General features: G+C 59.3%; 1 protein-coding gene across 1 annotated transcript in view; it reads right to left on the reverse strand.

Moving 5' to 3' along the window:
* DDX42 (DEAD-box helicase 42) overlaps nucleotides 1-16,649 on the reverse strand; it is a 29,555-nt gene that overhangs the window by 10,775 nt on the left and 2,131 nt on the right. The window contains exons 2-8 of the mRNA XM_029076121.2: nucleotides 10,568-10,800; nucleotides 9,361-9,559; nucleotides 6,468-6,529; nucleotides 4,708-4,744; nucleotides 3,733-3,882; nucleotides 2,392-2,496; nucleotides 800-919 (exon numbers count right to left, since the gene is read on the reverse strand). Coding sequence (XP_028931954.1) covers nucleotides 800-919; nucleotides 2,392-2,496; nucleotides 3,733-3,882; nucleotides 4,708-4,744; nucleotides 6,468-6,529; nucleotides 9,361-9,559; nucleotides 10,568-10,788 — 894 coding nt within the window. The 5' untranslated portion in view covers nucleotides 10,789-10,800. The remainder of the gene's footprint in view (nucleotides 1-799; nucleotides 920-2,391; nucleotides 2,497-3,732; nucleotides 3,883-4,707; nucleotides 4,745-6,467; nucleotides 6,530-9,360; nucleotides 9,560-10,567; nucleotides 10,801-16,649) is intronic.

Below are 16,649 nucleotides of genomic sequence, written 5' to 3' on the forward strand. Positions count from 1 at the left end.
CTCTGTACCCTACTCTCCCGAGCCCTCAATAAATACGACTGATCGATTGATTAAACGACTTTTAGGAGGGGAGGAAATGGGCTCAGTCTTTCCCAGCACCCTTGGCGACATAATCCCGCGCCCAGCTAGGTGACAGCCTCCTTGGGTGCTGAGCCGTGTCCTCCTCGGTCGTCCTCCGACCCTCCCGCGACCGAGATGAGGGCAGTCGATCACTCCTGAGTCTGATCGTGTTGTTTTTTGGGTTTGTTTGTTTTTTTTTTTTTAAATGAATGGTATTAAAGTGCTTACTATGGGCCGGGCACTGTACTAAGCGCTGGGGTAGACACAAGCTAATCGGGTTGGACAACGTCCCTGTCCCGCAAGGGGCTCGCACTCTTCACCCCCATTTTACAGATAACCGAGGCCTAGAGAAGAGAAGGGACTTAACCAAGGTCACACAGCAGACAAGTGGCGGAGCTGGGATCGGAACCCATATCCTTCGAAGGGAAGACCCCTCGGACCAGATTTTCTAACGCAGTAATTGTGGTATTCGTTGAGTGCTCCGTGCCAGGCACCGTACTAAGCACTGGGGTAGACACAAGCAAACGGGGCCGGACACAGGGTCTGCCCCACGTGAGACTCACGGTCTCAATCCCCACTTTACAGATGAGGTAACTGAGGCACGGGGAAGCGAAGTGACTCGCCCAAGGCCATACAGCAGCAAGCAGTTAAGGGGGAGGGCAGACCCCAAGCCCCCTTTTCCGGCACCCTCCGCCCGCAGACGGCCCGCAGGACCCAGCCCCGGCCCTCTCCGGCTCACCTGGCACTGGATAGGAGTAGGCTGGGTGTACTCCGATTTCCGAATCTGGTGCATGAGCTGCTCGTCAAAACCGAAGTGAGCAAAACTGCTGCCTGGCCTGGGCGGGGCGGCCCCCGACACCTAAAACCGAAGAGGAGGCTCGGGCAGGAGGTGACGTGGACCGGCGAGCGGCGTCGCGAGGGAAGGGAAGCCGCCCGCGATCCCCGGCGGCCCGCCGCCGCCAAGCGGTCCGAGTCCGGCTCGGGCCCCTCCCCTCCGGAAGAACCGTCGATCCGCGTCTGTCCTCCCGCCCGGCGGCACCCAAAACCCCGGGGTTCTGCGGGGAAGAATCCCGGGAACGGGACCGGGGCGAAAGAGGGGGAAACTGTCAAACCCCTTTAAGGGGCGGTCCCGCTCGGGTCCCGTCTCGCATCCCAGGGGTCCCCAGGAAGGGGCCCGCTGGCCTCTAATCAGGTCCGGAGGCTAAAAGAGCGACAGCTGTCCATGTTCATCGATGAGCAGGACCGCAAACGTGATCCTGTCCTAAAGTGTCAGGAGCCAGGGGACCAAGACGGTGAAGTCGAGACTATTTCCTGGGACTTCCAGTCTGGTGACACCCTATTTCCTCCTTGCTGGTGAATGGGGAGGGGAAAAGGAGAGAGAGAGGGAGGGAGGGAGAGAGGAAGGAGGAGGGGAGAGCGAGAGAAAAAGGGGAGGAATCTACGGATGGACACGATATTTAAATGACGGGTAGAGAGGGAGGCTGGTATCGGGGAGAGGAAACCTCTTCTCGACAAACAGGAAGATGGAGAGGGAAGGGGGGGGAGAAGGATTTCTGGGCTGCAGGTGCGCCTCTTCTGCTAGACCGGAAGCTCCTTGTTCACTCCACCATACTCTCCTAAGCGCTGACCGGAGGGCTCCGCACCCAGCAGCCCCGCAAGAAAGACGACGGACTGGACCGAAGGAGAGGACGAGCTGCCCAAGTGGGGCGAGGGGGAGGCAGGGGTCCACCGTTACAAGGTCCGGGGACCGGCAAGAAAGTCAACTGACGGCAGCGGACCTGCCGACCTTCCATTTCTAGCGCGGGGTGGGAAAGAGAGGCTATTTGGGGGATCGGGGCGGGGACTTGGAGGGGACGGGCTCCCGAGGGACCACGGGCCGGAAAAACACCCTCTTTTGGGGGGCCGGGGGGGGCCTCTTCAGCCCCAACTGGAAACGCTGAGGAAGGCTGAGTTCAGCTCAAAAAAAAAAAAAAGAAAGTCCACAGGGGTCTCCCGACCCTCGCCTCACCCCCGTGGACCAAAGAGAAGGGACGCTGTCATCGGCAATGGGACGGAAGGGGCCTCGGCCTGCCCCATGTAGGCCCAGGAACTCAGGAGACGGGTTAACCTTGGGGCCGTCGGGAAGGCACAGGGTGCTACGCGACAGAGTACAGAACAACTCCACGCGTTTGGGGTTAGCTTGAAGGGGAGGCAGGGAACCCCTCTGGAAGATCGTAAGTCTGCTCCATTAAAACGCCCCGGGCCGGGATCCGCGCCGGACGGGCCACTCCGAGGGCGCGGGATACCGGGCCCCGGGCGGCACCTCCCTCGGAGAATCCGCTCGGTTCTCACCCGCAGGTTGAGCTTGTGCCGCAAATCTATCACTTGCTGTGGAGTGAGGCCGCTTATCTCCTCGTGCTCATTGTAGAAATTCTTCTCGAATGGGGGATATTCAATCTGCAGGCCCAAATACTCAGAGTTAGTCTACGACGCGCGCGGGGCCCCTCCAGGTTTCACTTCGCCACTGAGGCTTCGGAGCCATCGCGGAAGCACGATCCTAACTCCGGGAGCGTAGATCTGAAAAACCCTTCGGTCCCCGTCTCCCCACCCTTCCGAAACCTCCGGGGGTTGCCCACCCACCTCCCCGTCAGACAGAGATTCCTGACCTTCGGCTTTAGAGCACTCGTTCGGCTGGCCCCCTCCGACCCTACCTCGCCGCTCCCCTCCCGTAGCCCGGCCCGCACACTTCCCTCCTCCGACGCCAACTTACTCACTGTGCCTCCATCTCACCTACCTCACCGCCGACTCCTCACCCACATCTTGTCTCTGGCCTGAAACTGCCCACCTTCGTATCCAAGAGACCACCCCCCTCCCCACCTTCAAAAGCCCCCTATGACCGCATCTCCTCCGAGAGACCTTCCCTGATTCAGCCGCCATTTCCCCTACGCATCCTCTCTTCTGGTTCGCCCCTGGACTTGGTGTACCCCTGATGGACTCTGATATTCCCCCCCAAGTCCCACAGCACTTAGATACATTTCCTTAATCTCTATTTTCCCCTCTCTGTAATTGATTTTAACGTCTGTCCCCCCCCGTAGACCACAAGCTCCTTGTGGGCAGAGACGAACCTACCAACTCCGCCGAGATGGCTTTCCCGAGGGTTTACTACAACGCGCCGCACACGGTGAGGCCTCGATAAATACCTCTCCCTTTCCTCTGCCCACCGCCTGCCGGGGTCCGCGGAGGCTTCCTGCCTCGCCGCCCCGTGGGAAGTCCCTCGACATCCCCAGAGTCTGGGCTGCCGTGGCAAAGTTGGAATTTCAGAGCAGCGGAAGAACCAGAAGGGGACGGAGGCCCCCACTTTGGAGGGAAGGGGCCGGGAATGGTCTTTCCACACTGGGCTGATCGGGACAGGCACCTGGAAGGACGCGGGTCTTCCCGCCTAGATGCCAGCCTGGCACTCGGCCGCAACTCTCCCGTCCCCTTCCATCGACCCGTCCGAAAACCCCGAGGCCACGGGGCGCTTCTGAGCCAAGAGCTCTGGAGAGCCCCCTCCCAGCCCCACGGCGCTCGTGTCCCCGCCTGTCATTTATTCATTTATTTCTGAGTCTCCCGAACCTCGGGAGACGAGATTCGGCTGGAAACCGGGCCGCCGCGCTCCGGGGCCCCTCGGCTCCGGACCCGGGGGACGCCTACCTCCGAGTGGTCAATGGGAGGGAGAGGGTCGATGACTTTCTTGGAAGGGGCGATGGGGTTCCCGTCGCTGTCGTACTCCAGGTTATCCTCCTCCTCCTCCGGGACCACACCCGCCGTCGGGTTCTCGGCCATGTAGCGGAAATAGGCCTCCTGCAGGAAAACACAGGGGTAAGATCGCACCCCCGTCGGACGGGGGACCGCTGTCTGCTCGCCCCTGAAACCTGCAAATGACGTGAAGGCTCCCTTCCAACGCCCACGAGGTGGGACGGGACGGACCGGCGGCGGCGATCCCGCCGTCGGAGAGGTGATCCCGGAGGCCGGGCGGGGGACCGCCGGAAGGCTGGAGGGGAGTGGCCGAGACGCTCGGTCAGCGCCCCGGCCGGAGAGGACGCCCGGCGGGGCGGCCCCACGGCCCGCCTTCCCGGAGGCCGAGGGTCGGGTCCCGCCGCTGGACGGAACCCCGACTTGGGCGGCCGCCGCGGAGCAGGATCGTCACCCGCCTGGCGGAGCAGGGGGTGGGCGTAGGGTCTCTTCCCGAGCTCCCTCCCCCACACCGCCCTCCCGGCCCGTCCGGTGGGAAGAAACGACTGCGGCGACGAGAGCCCGACCCACCGGGCCGGAGACACCGACGGACGCCTTCGAGAGAGACCCGGACCCAAAGTCACCGGCCGATCGGGCGGCCGGCTGTAAAAATCCCACGACGGGCCGTGGGCCCTAACTAGACAGTCCCTTGGGGGATAGAGAGGAGCGAAAAGCCCAGTGCTGTTTCGGAGCAACTTCTTCGGCGTGTGGGGACGAGCCGGGGGACCACCCCCCGCCGGCCCCCAAGTCTCTACTCCTCTGGCATCGGGAGGAGGACCCCTCGCCGGGTCGCAGAGCCGGGTCCCTCTCCCGAGGCCGCCGACTCTGGCTCACCCCGCTGCGGGCTTTTGGGGGGATACGCATAAAAGGTAGAAATACTGCAGAGGAACTCACTTGGTCATCTTCCTCTTCAATGTCATCACGAATACCCCTGGAAAAACAAGCGGAGAAACAAACTTCCCTGCAAATGTTCCACAGACCCAGCTCCGCGCTCCTAGAAGGCTTGCGTGGCGTTGCGCTCGGCTTGGGGAGGCCCGGCCCAGACCGTGACCGACAGCGAGGCGAGCCCTAGGAAGCTGCCGGCCCGTTCCGGGGGCTAACGGCCCCCGCCGACCGACTGCCTTTCCACGGGGCTTTCCCGGAGGCGGCCTTCACCGTCGGGGGCTAACGGGAGACTCTCTCAAGACCCTCTCGGAAGGGCACGTAGGCCGCCCCGGCCCCCGCCACGCCGTCAGGAAATCCCAGGCGGTCACGTCAGGCGGCCGGCGGCGGGACGGAGGGACACCCGCCTCCGCCGGGCCCCCGAGGATGGCGGGTCTTTAGCGGGAGGGGCGACAAGCCTCCCCACCCCAGCGCTCTGATTTTCTTGCTGTCCCGGAGAGGAGAGATCCCGATAAGCCCTAACAGCCACAGCGGGACCGCAAGTCCCACGACCAGCCATCTTGGGGAGAAAAGCAACCGAAACGCTTCCTCTTTCGGGACAGCAATACGCAGAGAGACGGGGCCCACTCCAGGGCTCTGCACGGGGGCTCAGGTGCGTCCTCCTCCCCTCTTCAGGAGGCAGAGTATTTACTGAGCGCAGGGGCAGCCGCAAGCGGGCCGCTCCGTTCCGCTCCCGGTCTTCCCTCGGCTCTTCCCGCCCCTGGTCCCGGCAGCGACACCGGACCGAGAGCTCTCTGTCGGCAGGGGACGTGTCTCCCACCTCCGCCATACTGTCCTCACCCAAGCGCTTAATACAGTGCTCTGCACACAGAAAGCGCTCAATGAACACTACCGATGGATTACACCAGACAGTGAAGTGGTCAAGAGAGGCTGCAAACGTTCACGGAGATTGATGATAATAATAATGACGTATCTGTTCAGCGCTGACGATGCGCCAAGCACTGTTCTAAGCGCCGGATGAGACCCGAGCGTGGCCCCCGCGCCCCTCGCAAGGTCCGTGAGCTTCGGTGAGACGCCCGGGCTCTCTCGGGCAAGGGTCGGGGTGACGGAACGGACCCCCAGAAACTCCGTCCACTGGCGTAAGCGTTCCGGTGGGGAAATCGGGCCATCGGTTCCACCCCTGCCCTTCGAGGATTTTATAATTACTACTATTGATAACTGTGGCTATCTGCTAAGTGCTTACTACGTTCTAAACAGTTCAAGCACTGTTCTAAACGTCTGAGGTAGATACAAGATCGCCAGGTCCAACGGGGGGCTCGCGGTTTAAATAGGAGGGAGAAAAGGGACCGAACGCTCATTTTGCAGATGAGGGAGCTGAGGCCCAGAGAAGTGAAGCGACTTGCCAAGAAGGCAGGTGGCGGAGCCGGGATTAGAACTCAGGCCTGACTCCCAACCCCACGCTCTCTCCCCTAGGCCGCCACGCTCCTCTCCGGGCTGAGGCTGCTTCGGCACAGCCCGGCCCCGATCCCTGACCCCCAGCTAAGTCGACGTCAATCCCTCCAGAGGCGGAGAAAACGGCGGAGAAAAGAGGAGACGGTGACGCCGGCCGCTCCCGGGGCCCGGCCTGTCCTGCCCACCCAGGCCGCCCTCAGCGGGGACGACCCCGCTACCGGTTTGGAGCGGAGCGAAGAAGCGGTTCGTGAATTCTGAGCGTCTGCCAGAGTGCCGGGCCGTACGTGGGTACCCTCGGTGGGGCCGGGGAGGCGACTTACTTGACGTTTTTCTTCTCCTTGTCCTTATCCTCGAGTCTCTTCATGTCTCGGGCCGCCTGATCCTGAGGGAACAAGAGAGGCCGTAGGCCGTGAGCTCGTTGTGGGCGGGGAACGCATCTGATATGCTGTACTCCCTCAAGCGCTTCGGACGGTCGTTCGTTCATTCAGCAGCATTTATTGAGCGCTTACTATGTGCGGAGCACTGTACTAAGCGCTTGGAATGGACAAATCGGGAAGAGATAGCGACAGTCCTTGCCCTCTGACGGGCTTACGGTCTAATCGGGGGAGACGGACAGGCAAAAACAATAGCAAATAAATAGAAGGTGATGAACATCTCATTAGCAACCTAAGTAGGGTAATGATCCTATTACCTTGGCACAAAGCAAGCGCTCAGTAAATACGACCGACCGACCGACCATGACGGCACCTACCGCCTCGGGAGAGGAAGTGTTTTCGAGGAATGTTTTTTTAAGCGCATTACCTTGAAAGTAAATTAGCACGAGCTAAAAAGAATTCCTCTCCTCATTCCCGTGAAGGGATGTGCTCCTTGTGGGCAGGGACCGCGTCTACCAACTCTGTAATTACGTATGCTCCCAAGTGCTTAGTACAGTGCTCTGCACACAGAAAGCGCTCAAGAAATATCACTGATTGACTAATTCCAAGGCTCCATCGCCACTCCATCCAAGATCCGGTCCCAGCCGTGACCTTGGGCGGGGGGACGGGGACGACGACTTTTCCAGAAAACAGAGTGCTAGTCAGACGTCGGCTTGTTCCGAAGATTTATTCACTTGTGGATTAGACATCACCCAGGCAATTCGATTTTCCTAACGTTTCCAAGAGAAGCAGGCCCAGCGGAAAAGACACGGGCCTGGGAGTCGGAGGACCGAGGTTCTCATCCTGGCTCTGCCATTTGCCTGCTGTGGGTCCTCGGGCAAGCCCCTTCACTCTGCCTCAGTTTCCTCAACTATAAAACGGAGGATTCAAAAGCCGTCCTCCCTCCTCCTCAGACGGGGAGCCCCGAATGGGGCAGGGGAGGAGCCAGACCCGATTATCTTGTACCTACTCCAGTCCTTAGTACCGTGTTAGGCACACAGAAAGCATTTAAATACCACAGACGTTACAGTAACTCTTTCGTGTATAAGGCTGAAAAATAGTAGGCAAAAACCTCGTCCCGGTTCACAGATCGAGTGACCCTATTTCTCCGCCCCTCCCTTATCACCTCCCAGCGAAAGGTTACGCAGCGTTCGACAACCGAGGTATGAAGGCTTGCTCAAGTCCTTCGGTAAAGAGGAACTCCCCCAAACTCTAATAATAACAGTGACGAGATGCTGAATTTGCCCAGCACTTTGCCGTTATTCCTCGGAACGGCCCCGTGAAGGAGGGAGAGGCAGGTGTTATTCTTATCCGCGTTTCGGAGCTGAGGCGACCGAGGCCCAGAGAGGTGGAAGTGGCTTGCCCAGAATGACCCGGCGGCCCGCTGGCCGTACCGGAACCAGAACCCAGGTCGCCTGGCTCCCGGATCCCACGTTCTTTTCCCTCAGCCGCAAATTTGTCGGCAAAGTCCGGTTTCGTTCCAAGCAGGGCTGAGTTTGGAAAGAAGAAACCCACCACCTTTTTTAAAAAGGCAGGATATTTCTAGTTCAGGATTCTTCCTGAAGGGAGGGGAAAGAAGAATTCGGATTACTCTGGTTGTAAATACAGTGATGACTGTCTGCCCCGTCAATAGCCCAATCGATAGTATTCCTTGAGCACTGTGTGCAGAGCACTGTGCTAAGTGCTTGGGAGAGCGCGATATAACAGTCGGTTTCCCGCCCAAACTAAATTACGGTCTAGAGGGGGAAACAGATATCACCATAAATAAAATACAGATCTGCACATACATGCTGGGGGCTGAGGATAGGGTGAATAGGAGGGTACAAATTCAAATGCAAGGGTGACACCGAATTTTTCGGCACGCCTGCGGCCCCGAAAGCCCAGAAGAGCCTGACAAGCCGGGCTGTTTGGGGGCACGATTCAGGGTTGCGTGTGTTTGGTGCCATTTGTTTAGAGCCTATGAATAAAAGTCTCCGTGACCTCTCGCCCACGTCCTGCCTCTGGCCTGCGACGCCCTCCCTCTCCATATGACAGTTTCTCTCCCCACCTTCGAGGCCCGACTGAAGGCTCATCTCCTCCAAGAGGCCTTCCCTGACTAAGCCCTCCTTTCTTCTTCCCCCACTCCCTTCTGCATTACCCTGACTTGCTCCCTTTACTCACCCCGCCTCCCAGCCCCAGAGACGTACGTACACATCAGTCATTTTACCTACATTACCGTTTGTCTCCCCCCTCTAGACGATAAACTCGCCGCGGGCAGGGAACGTGTCTGCTGTATTGTTACGCCGCGCTCTCCCGAACGCTTAGTACAGTGTTCTGCACCCACTAAGTGCTCGATAAATACAACTGACCGAGTGAACCCGGACCGGCAGCGGGCTGGGGACAACCTCCCCGCCCGACTCCAAAGGGACGGCTCGTGATTCGTCGGGCAGGCGCTCAGATGCGCGACTTCAGTCCTCTCCCAAGCCCTGAAGACTAAACCTCAGGTGCCATCTGGGACCCTTTAGACCGTCAGTTCGTCGTCGTGAGCAGGGATCGTGTCTGTTTATTGTTGCAGGGTTCTCTCCCGAGCCTTTAGTGCAGTGCTACGCACACGGTAAGCACTCAGTATCGACAACTGACCCACCCGTGGGACCCGGGGGGGCCCGGGACGCACGCTAGCCCGGAAAATCCAGGCCCGGGGGGAGGGAGCGGCAACCCAGGGGCAAACGCCTCCAACCCAAACTCGCCGAGAGGGCAGCGCCCGTGTCGTCCCCCTCCCGCCGCCCACCGCCCGCGCCCGCCCGCGCCCGCACACACCCACCCCGGCTGCTCCCCGAGTAAGAGACAGAGCCGCGGGCTCCAGGCTTGCCTCCACTTCGGCCATGAACGCTTCCAGGGGGTCATCGTCGCTGTCCGAGTCGGCCGACTTGGAGTGGAACTGCTGGCGGGTGGGCGAGTTTTCGGCCGGGATGTAGGGCAGGTCGACGTTGCTGGAGTCTTCTTCCTCGTCTTCGAAATAGCTGCGGGGAGAGAAGCGGTCCGGCAGACGCTCTTCCGGCCCTCCCCGACCCCCCCCCCCCCGCGGGCCCGGTTCTGACTCGGGCAATTCCCCATCGGATTTCTCGGGTGCTTACTGTGTGCAGGGCACCGAACCGAGCGCTTGGGAGCGTACGCCAGAACAGAGGTCGTAGTCACGTTCCCCGCCCCCAACTACTTTCCGGTCTGGAAAGGGACAGGCCAAGAGAGGAAAAGAAAAACTGCCCGGAGACCGTGCTTCTTTATACGGACCCTCAGGTGGGGGAGTGGGCGGGGGAGGGCAACAGGGACGACGGCAGCTCCTCCCGACCCTACACCCCGGGGCGGCCGGGGGCTGAGCACGGAAGCCTGCGGGAAGACCAACTTGGGGTTTCCTCTGAGGCTCTGCACCCCATCCCCAAGCTCGGGCTGTTCAAAAGGGAGCAGGCCCTTCCTCCTCCCTGACCTTGGCCATTCCTGGAGGATTGGGTGGCAGGGAGAGAGACTGTCTCCTGACTCCTCCTGTCCCGTGCTCTCCCGGGCACTCAATCCGGTGCTCAGCCACCGTCGGCACCCTCGAAGGACCGATCGATCGACGGGGCCTCAGGTGTCCCGAAGGCTCGGATCTGTTCTCCCCGCACTGCCAGCTCTCCTGTCCTCACCCCCGACCCCGATTCTTGACTCGAACCTCCTTCGGCCCCTCGCCTTCGCGTCGCCCACCGTTCCTAGGATGCCCGAAGGACATCTCCTGGACTCCAGCTAAATTCGAGGCCACTCGGAAGGAGCAAGAGCTAAGTTCGAGGCCTCAGAGTCGGAGGCCACTGGAGGAGATGACGTGCCCCTGGATTTCAGGCCCAGATTCTGGAACGGGTGCAGCCCCGAGACACGGCAGAGGCCCCGATCCGGGCGGCCCAAGCCACAGGCTCGCCTGCGGACTGAGTCCGTCCCCTCTCTGGGCTGACCGGACGCCCTGAAGCCCTGTCGCGGTTCCCCTCCCGCGCCCCACCACTCACGCGTTCTCCTCGTCGAAGTTGGCCCGCTTGGAGCCGATTTTGTAGAAGGAAGGGAGCTGCGGGGCAGCCGCCTTGCCCAGGCCAGCGGCAGAGCCCGTGGCCCCGAAGGCGCTGTGCGACGGCTGAGGCAGCTTCGGCTCCTCCTTCTTCCCGGCGGCGATGGCGAAGCCGCCGAAGCCGAAGCCCCTCTTCGTGCCGGGGCCGCCCTTGTTCCAGTTCATGATGCGGACGATCTGCCGAGGGGCGGGAGGCCTTCAGCTCTCTCACGGGGAGCGGGCCCTCATTCCCCCACCCGCGCCCACCCCCGCCTACCGGAATCACAGGAACGCTAAGAATCGCGGTACTTGTTGAGCGCTTACTATGGGCCAAGCACCGGGGCAGATACGAGCCAGTCGGATCGGACACAGTCGCCGTCCCACACGGGGCTCACGGTCTTCATCCCCATTTGAGATGGGGGAACTGAGGCACAGAGAAATGAAGTGATATGCCCAAGGGGTTAGAACCCAGGCCCTCTGACCCGCAGGCCCGTGCCCTTTCCATTCGGCTTCGCCGCTCCCCCGGTCCGGCCCTTCCCGGTCAAACGGGGCCTCCCCGACTTGGGCTCCGGGCTATTTCCCAGACGGGCCTGGGAATTAACGTCTCAACGTTCGGGAGATTTCGCGACGGTTTCCGAGAGGCCTCGCCTGGCAATCTGCCGAGTCCTTGCGCGCGCCCTCCCCGCGGCTTGGAATTGCCCGTCTCTCCGTCGTTCGGCGGGCTGGTGGTCCCCCCACCCCCTGGGTCATCAAAATCCTACTAAAACCTCGTCTCCCGCAGGAAGCCTTCCCGGATTGATTTCTCATCTACCCACCCTAAACCGCTTCCCCCCCCCACAGCCAACTGCCCCTTCGGCACTCGAGAACTCACACTCGGACGCCCGCCACCTCCCCCCGCAAAACACGGCACTTCGGTACGTATCTTTACAGTCTGCTATTTGCCCCTTCCAGTAATTTACTTTAGTTTCTGTTTCCCCCACCCCCTGGGCGGTCAGGTCCTTGAGGACAGAGATCACGCCAACTAGCCTGCACTCTCCCGAGCGCTCAGTCCAGCGCTCTTCACAGATCAAGTGCTCAGTATATAACGCCGACGGATCGACCGAAACGTGCTCTTCCATCTCGGTCCACGACCGCTTCTCGGACGCCCCCAAAACGTCACCGGCCCCGGACGGTCGACGTTCCGGAGATTTTCCAAGTTTTGCAAAAAATCTCATCTCTCCCTCCACCGAGCCCCTGCACGCACGCCCTCCCTTCTGCCTGAAACTGCCTCGCCCTCCGTCGCTCAGCAGGTCAGGGCTCTCCCCGTAATCATAATAATAACGGTATTCGTTGAGCACTTACTACGTGTCAGGCACTGTACTAAGCGCTCGGGTGGATACAAGCAAATACACAGCAGATAAGCGGTGGAGCCGGGATTAGAACCCATGACCTTCTGACTCCCAGGCCCGGGCTCTATCCATTAGAGAAGGAGCATGGCCTAATGGAGAGCCCGGGCCTGGGAGTCAGAAGGTCATGGGTTCTAATCCCGGCTCCGCCTCTTGCCTGCTGGGTGACCTTGGGCGAGTCATTCATTCAATAGTATTTATTGAGCGCTTACTATGTGCAGAGCACTGTACTAAGCGCTTGGGATGAACAAGTCGGCAACAGATAGAGACGGTCCCTGCCGTTTGACGGGCTTCACTTCTCCGGGCCTCGGGTACCTCATCTGCAAAATGGGGATTAAGACCGCGGGCCCCCACGTGGGACGGGGACTACGCCCAACCCACTTTGCTTGCGTTTCCTCCAGAGAATCTAGGACGGTGCCTGGCACATAGTAAGCGCTTAACAAATACCACGACGACGACGACGACGATCAGACCCCACTGTCTCTGTCTGAGAACAAGACGTGAGCTGTCGGGAGGAAGAGAAACGGGCACAGTTCAATGGGGGCACTGACGGGCCAGTTCGAGGGGAACAATCGGGAGCCCCGGATCGATCGATCGATCGTGTTTATTGAGCGCCTACTAGGTGCACGCCCTGTACTGAGCGCTTGGGAGAGAACACAACAGAATTAACAGACCCGCTCCCTGCCCGCAGGGAGCTCAGAGCCAGGCGGGGGGACAGACTTTAATAGAACCCCCCGATGTCATCCGATTTAAAGATATGTACGTGACTCCCGCGGGGGTGGGGCGTACAGCGAGTGTCCAAAGGTCACGGATTCGGGTGCGCAGATGATGCAGAAGGGCGAAGGAGCCGGGGAAAGGAGGGCTTAATCGGACGGCTCGCACGGGGAGTGGCGGGGACAAACCGAGAGGAGCGGAAGCTCCTCGCTCCCTTGGATTTCCAGGAATTTAGAGTGCGGCCGCCCTTCGGGCGTAGAGAAGGCCCCGGCGGTGCGCGGCTGGGCCCCTGAAGCCCGACGTGAGCCCGACCATCTCCTGGGCAAGCGTGCCAGTCTGCCCGAGCCCGGGACCATCCTTTCGGCCGGGTGGGCTCGGCGACCCTCGCCCCCCTCGGCTTGCCGCATCCCAGGTTGGCCTGTGGAACCTGTAATTTATTATTTATTATATCTTCAATGTATTATATCCGTAATTTATTTAACTATTTAACTCTTTATTTGTTCATATCAACGTCTGCCTCCCCCTCTAGACTGTGAGCTCGTTGTGGGCCGAAGTGTGCCTGCCTGTGATTGTACTGAACTCTACCAAGTGCTCAGTACGCTGTAAATGCTCAATAAATACGACCGAATGAATCAACGAGCCTCCCCGCCTACTGTCTGCTGAATCCAAACTGTACATTCCAAGTGTACGTTCCATAGTAAGCACTCAAAAGATATTATTGAATGAATCCGGGTTTCACCGTACCTCGCTGGTGCTGATTAGGCCTTTCCTAATAATAATAATATCAGCACTACTGATTATGGTATTTAAGTGCTTACTATCCCTACCCACGGTACTAAGCGCCGGGGGAATAATGATAATAATGTCGGTATTTAAGCGCTTCCTATGTGCAGAGCACTGTTCTAAGCGCCGGGGGAGATACAGGGTCATCGGGTGGTCCCACGTGAGGCTCCCCGTCTTCATCCCCACTTTACAGACGCAAGCTAATCAGGTACATGTCCCCCGGGGGCACGGGCTCGGGAGTCAGCGGACGCGAGTTCAGATGAAGCGGCGTGGCTCAGTGGCAAGAGCCCGGGCTTGGGAGTCAGAGGTCATGGGTTCGAATCCCGGCTCTGCCACTTGTCAGCTGTGTGGCTGTGGGCAAGTCACTTCACTTCTCTGTGCCTCAGTGACCTCATCTGGAAAATGGGGATGAAGGCTGTGAGCCTCACGTGGGACGACCAGATTATCCTGTATCCTCCCGGCGCTTAGAACGGTGCTCTGCACATAGTAAGCGCTTTACAAATACCAACATTATTAACATTATTATCCCTGGTCCCCCACTTGTCTGCTGTGTGACCTTGGGCAAGACACCTCACTTCTCTGGGCCTCGGTTACCTCACCTGGAAAGTGGGGATAAAGACTGGGAGCCCCGGGTGGGACAGAGCCCGCGTCCAACCTGTGAAACGCCCGGAAATGCTTCGAATCGGCGCCCCCCTCCCCCCCCACCCAATTTTTACAGAGGGGAAAAACGTGAGATTAACTTTTCCGTATTTTCACAGTATCCTTTCCCACAGTAAACCGGACGGCTTCATCACACTCCAACTGGCTCGGCCGTAACAGGCTTCGAATGCTGTTACGGTCGACTGAATCGAGGCCCAAAGAGTGTTTATTACTACCGAAAACGTTGAAAGATTTGGGGTTTTTTTGACAGGAGTGCCTTGAAACAGTAAGACAGTTCACTGAGAAAAGCAATCCGTAGCAAAGGAAGCCAATGCCTTGAGCTTTTTTTACAAAATTTCTCGTGGGGCTGAGATCGAGAAAGTCCTTTGGCCAAATTCCTTCACGCCTCTTCGGTAACAGCTTTCAAGAATACTGACAATATTAAAATAAAAACAATCAAAAATATCCCAGCATGGGTTAGGTTCTAGGAAGACGGGGAAGCAGCGTGGTCTAGTGGAAAGGGCCGGGTTCTCATCCCCATTATGGCCCCTGCCTGCTGGGTGACCTTGGGCAAGCCACTTCACTCCTCTGTGCCGCGTTTTCCTCATCCGTAAAATGGGAATTCTGTACCCCTTCTCCCTACTCAGGACGGTGAGTGCCATGGGGGACAGGGACCGCAGCTGATGTGATTATCTTGTATGATGACAATGACGGTATTCAAGCCCTCACTTTGTGCAAAGCACCGTTCTAAGCGCTGGGCAAGGTGATCAGGTTGGCCCACGTGGGGCTCACCGTCTTAATCCCCATTTTCCAGATGAGGGAACTGAGGCCCAGAGAAGTGAAGTGACTTAAGTCACACAGCTGCCGAGCGGCGGAGCTGGGATTAAAAATAATAAGAATAATGATGTTGGTATCTGTTGAGCGCTTACTACGTGCAGAGCACTGTTCTAAGCGCTGGGGGAGATACAGGGTCATCAGGTCGTCCCACGTGAGGCTCCCAGTTAATCCCCATTTTACAGATGAGGTAACTGGGGCACAGAGAAGCTAAGTGACTCGCCCACAGTCACACAGCTGACAACTTACTTTTGCTAAAATTACCAAGAATGCTGTGACCAAGAACGGTGTTAGATTAGAACCCACGACCTCCGACTCCTAAGCCCGGGCTCTTTCCACTGAGCCACGCTGCTCCTCTTGTATCCGTCCCAGCGCTCGGTACAGTGCTCGGCACAAAGTAAGAGCTTAATAATAATTAGAGAGGCGTCAATGGCAGGCCGTGTCCGTTTCCCCTGACCCACAGAGCTGCGCGGATTCCCTTCCCCCCCGTCGTCGTTAGACTATAAGCTCCTTGTGGGGGGGGGTCGAGTCTACCAACTCTGTCGCCCTGTCCTCTCCCACGCATTTGGCACGGTGCTCTGCACACGGCAGGCGTTCAATAAGTACCTCTGACTGACCGATTAATCGACCATCACCTAGGCTGCCCCTTCCACATCATAAGCGAACAGTCGGAAGCGGCGTTGCCCAGGGGCAAGCTCGTGGGCCTGCGGGACGGACGGACCCGGCGCCGCCGCCTGTCTGCCGGGTGACCTTGGGCCAGTCACTTAAGTTCTCTGTGCCTCAGTTCCCCCGTCTGTAAAATGGGGAGGAGGGCCGGGAGCCCCAAACGGGCACAGGCACCGCCGTCCGACCCGAACAGCTCCGGTCAACTCCGACGCGTAGATCGGGGCCTGGCACCTAGCGCCTAACAAATACCGTAAAAACAAAAAAGGACCCGGGTAGACACCTGTTGAGAGTCACCTCCACGTGAATGGGTTCTAATTCGGGCGTGTGACCTTGGGCAAGTCACTTCACTTCTCTAGATCTCAGTGACCTCATCTGGAACATGGGGATCGAAACTCTGAGCCCCACAGGGGACGGGGACTGTGTCCCACCCCATTCGCTTGCTTGCATCCAGCACAGCGCCCGGCACACGGTGAGCGCTTAACGAATACCGCCATTATTTGCTTCTCGATCTCGCAGGCGCGGTGGTGCGCGCCCTGTCCGGCTTCCTCCGGGCCTCCTCGCCCACCCTCCTGAATCCGGGACCGCCCCCGGGGCAAGACTGACGAGCACGAAAAGATGAAATTAGGACTTGGGGTCAGAAAAGCGCAGGAGGACGTGCAGCCCATTTTCCGAAATCCGATGTAGGTGAGTCTCGAAAATAGGTCAGAGAGGCCCCCTCCGGCGGCTGGCGCAGCTTCGACCTCGGCCCTTCTCCTCCCGCTCGCCTCGGGATTAATGATGGAGGTTGTCAAGCGCTTGCGAGGCGCCGGACGCCGCCCTGAGCGCCGGGGTGGACGCAAGCAAATCGGGTTGGACGCGGTCCCTCTCCCACGTGGGGCTCACGGTCTCAATCCCCATTTTACAGATGAGGTAACTGAGGCCCAGAGAAGCGAAGTGACCGGCTCAAGGCCAAGCGGCGGAGCCGGGATTCGGACCCATGACCCGCTGACTCCCCAGCCCGGGCTCTTGCCGCCAGGCCGTGCTGCT

The sequence above is a fragment of the Ornithorhynchus anatinus genome, chromosome 11 (assembly GCF_004115215.2).
Source record: "Ornithorhynchus anatinus isolate Pmale09 chromosome 11, mOrnAna1.pri.v4, whole genome shotgun sequence".
Classification (NCBI taxonomy): Eukaryota; Metazoa; Chordata; class Mammalia; order Monotremata; family Ornithorhynchidae; genus Ornithorhynchus; species Ornithorhynchus anatinus.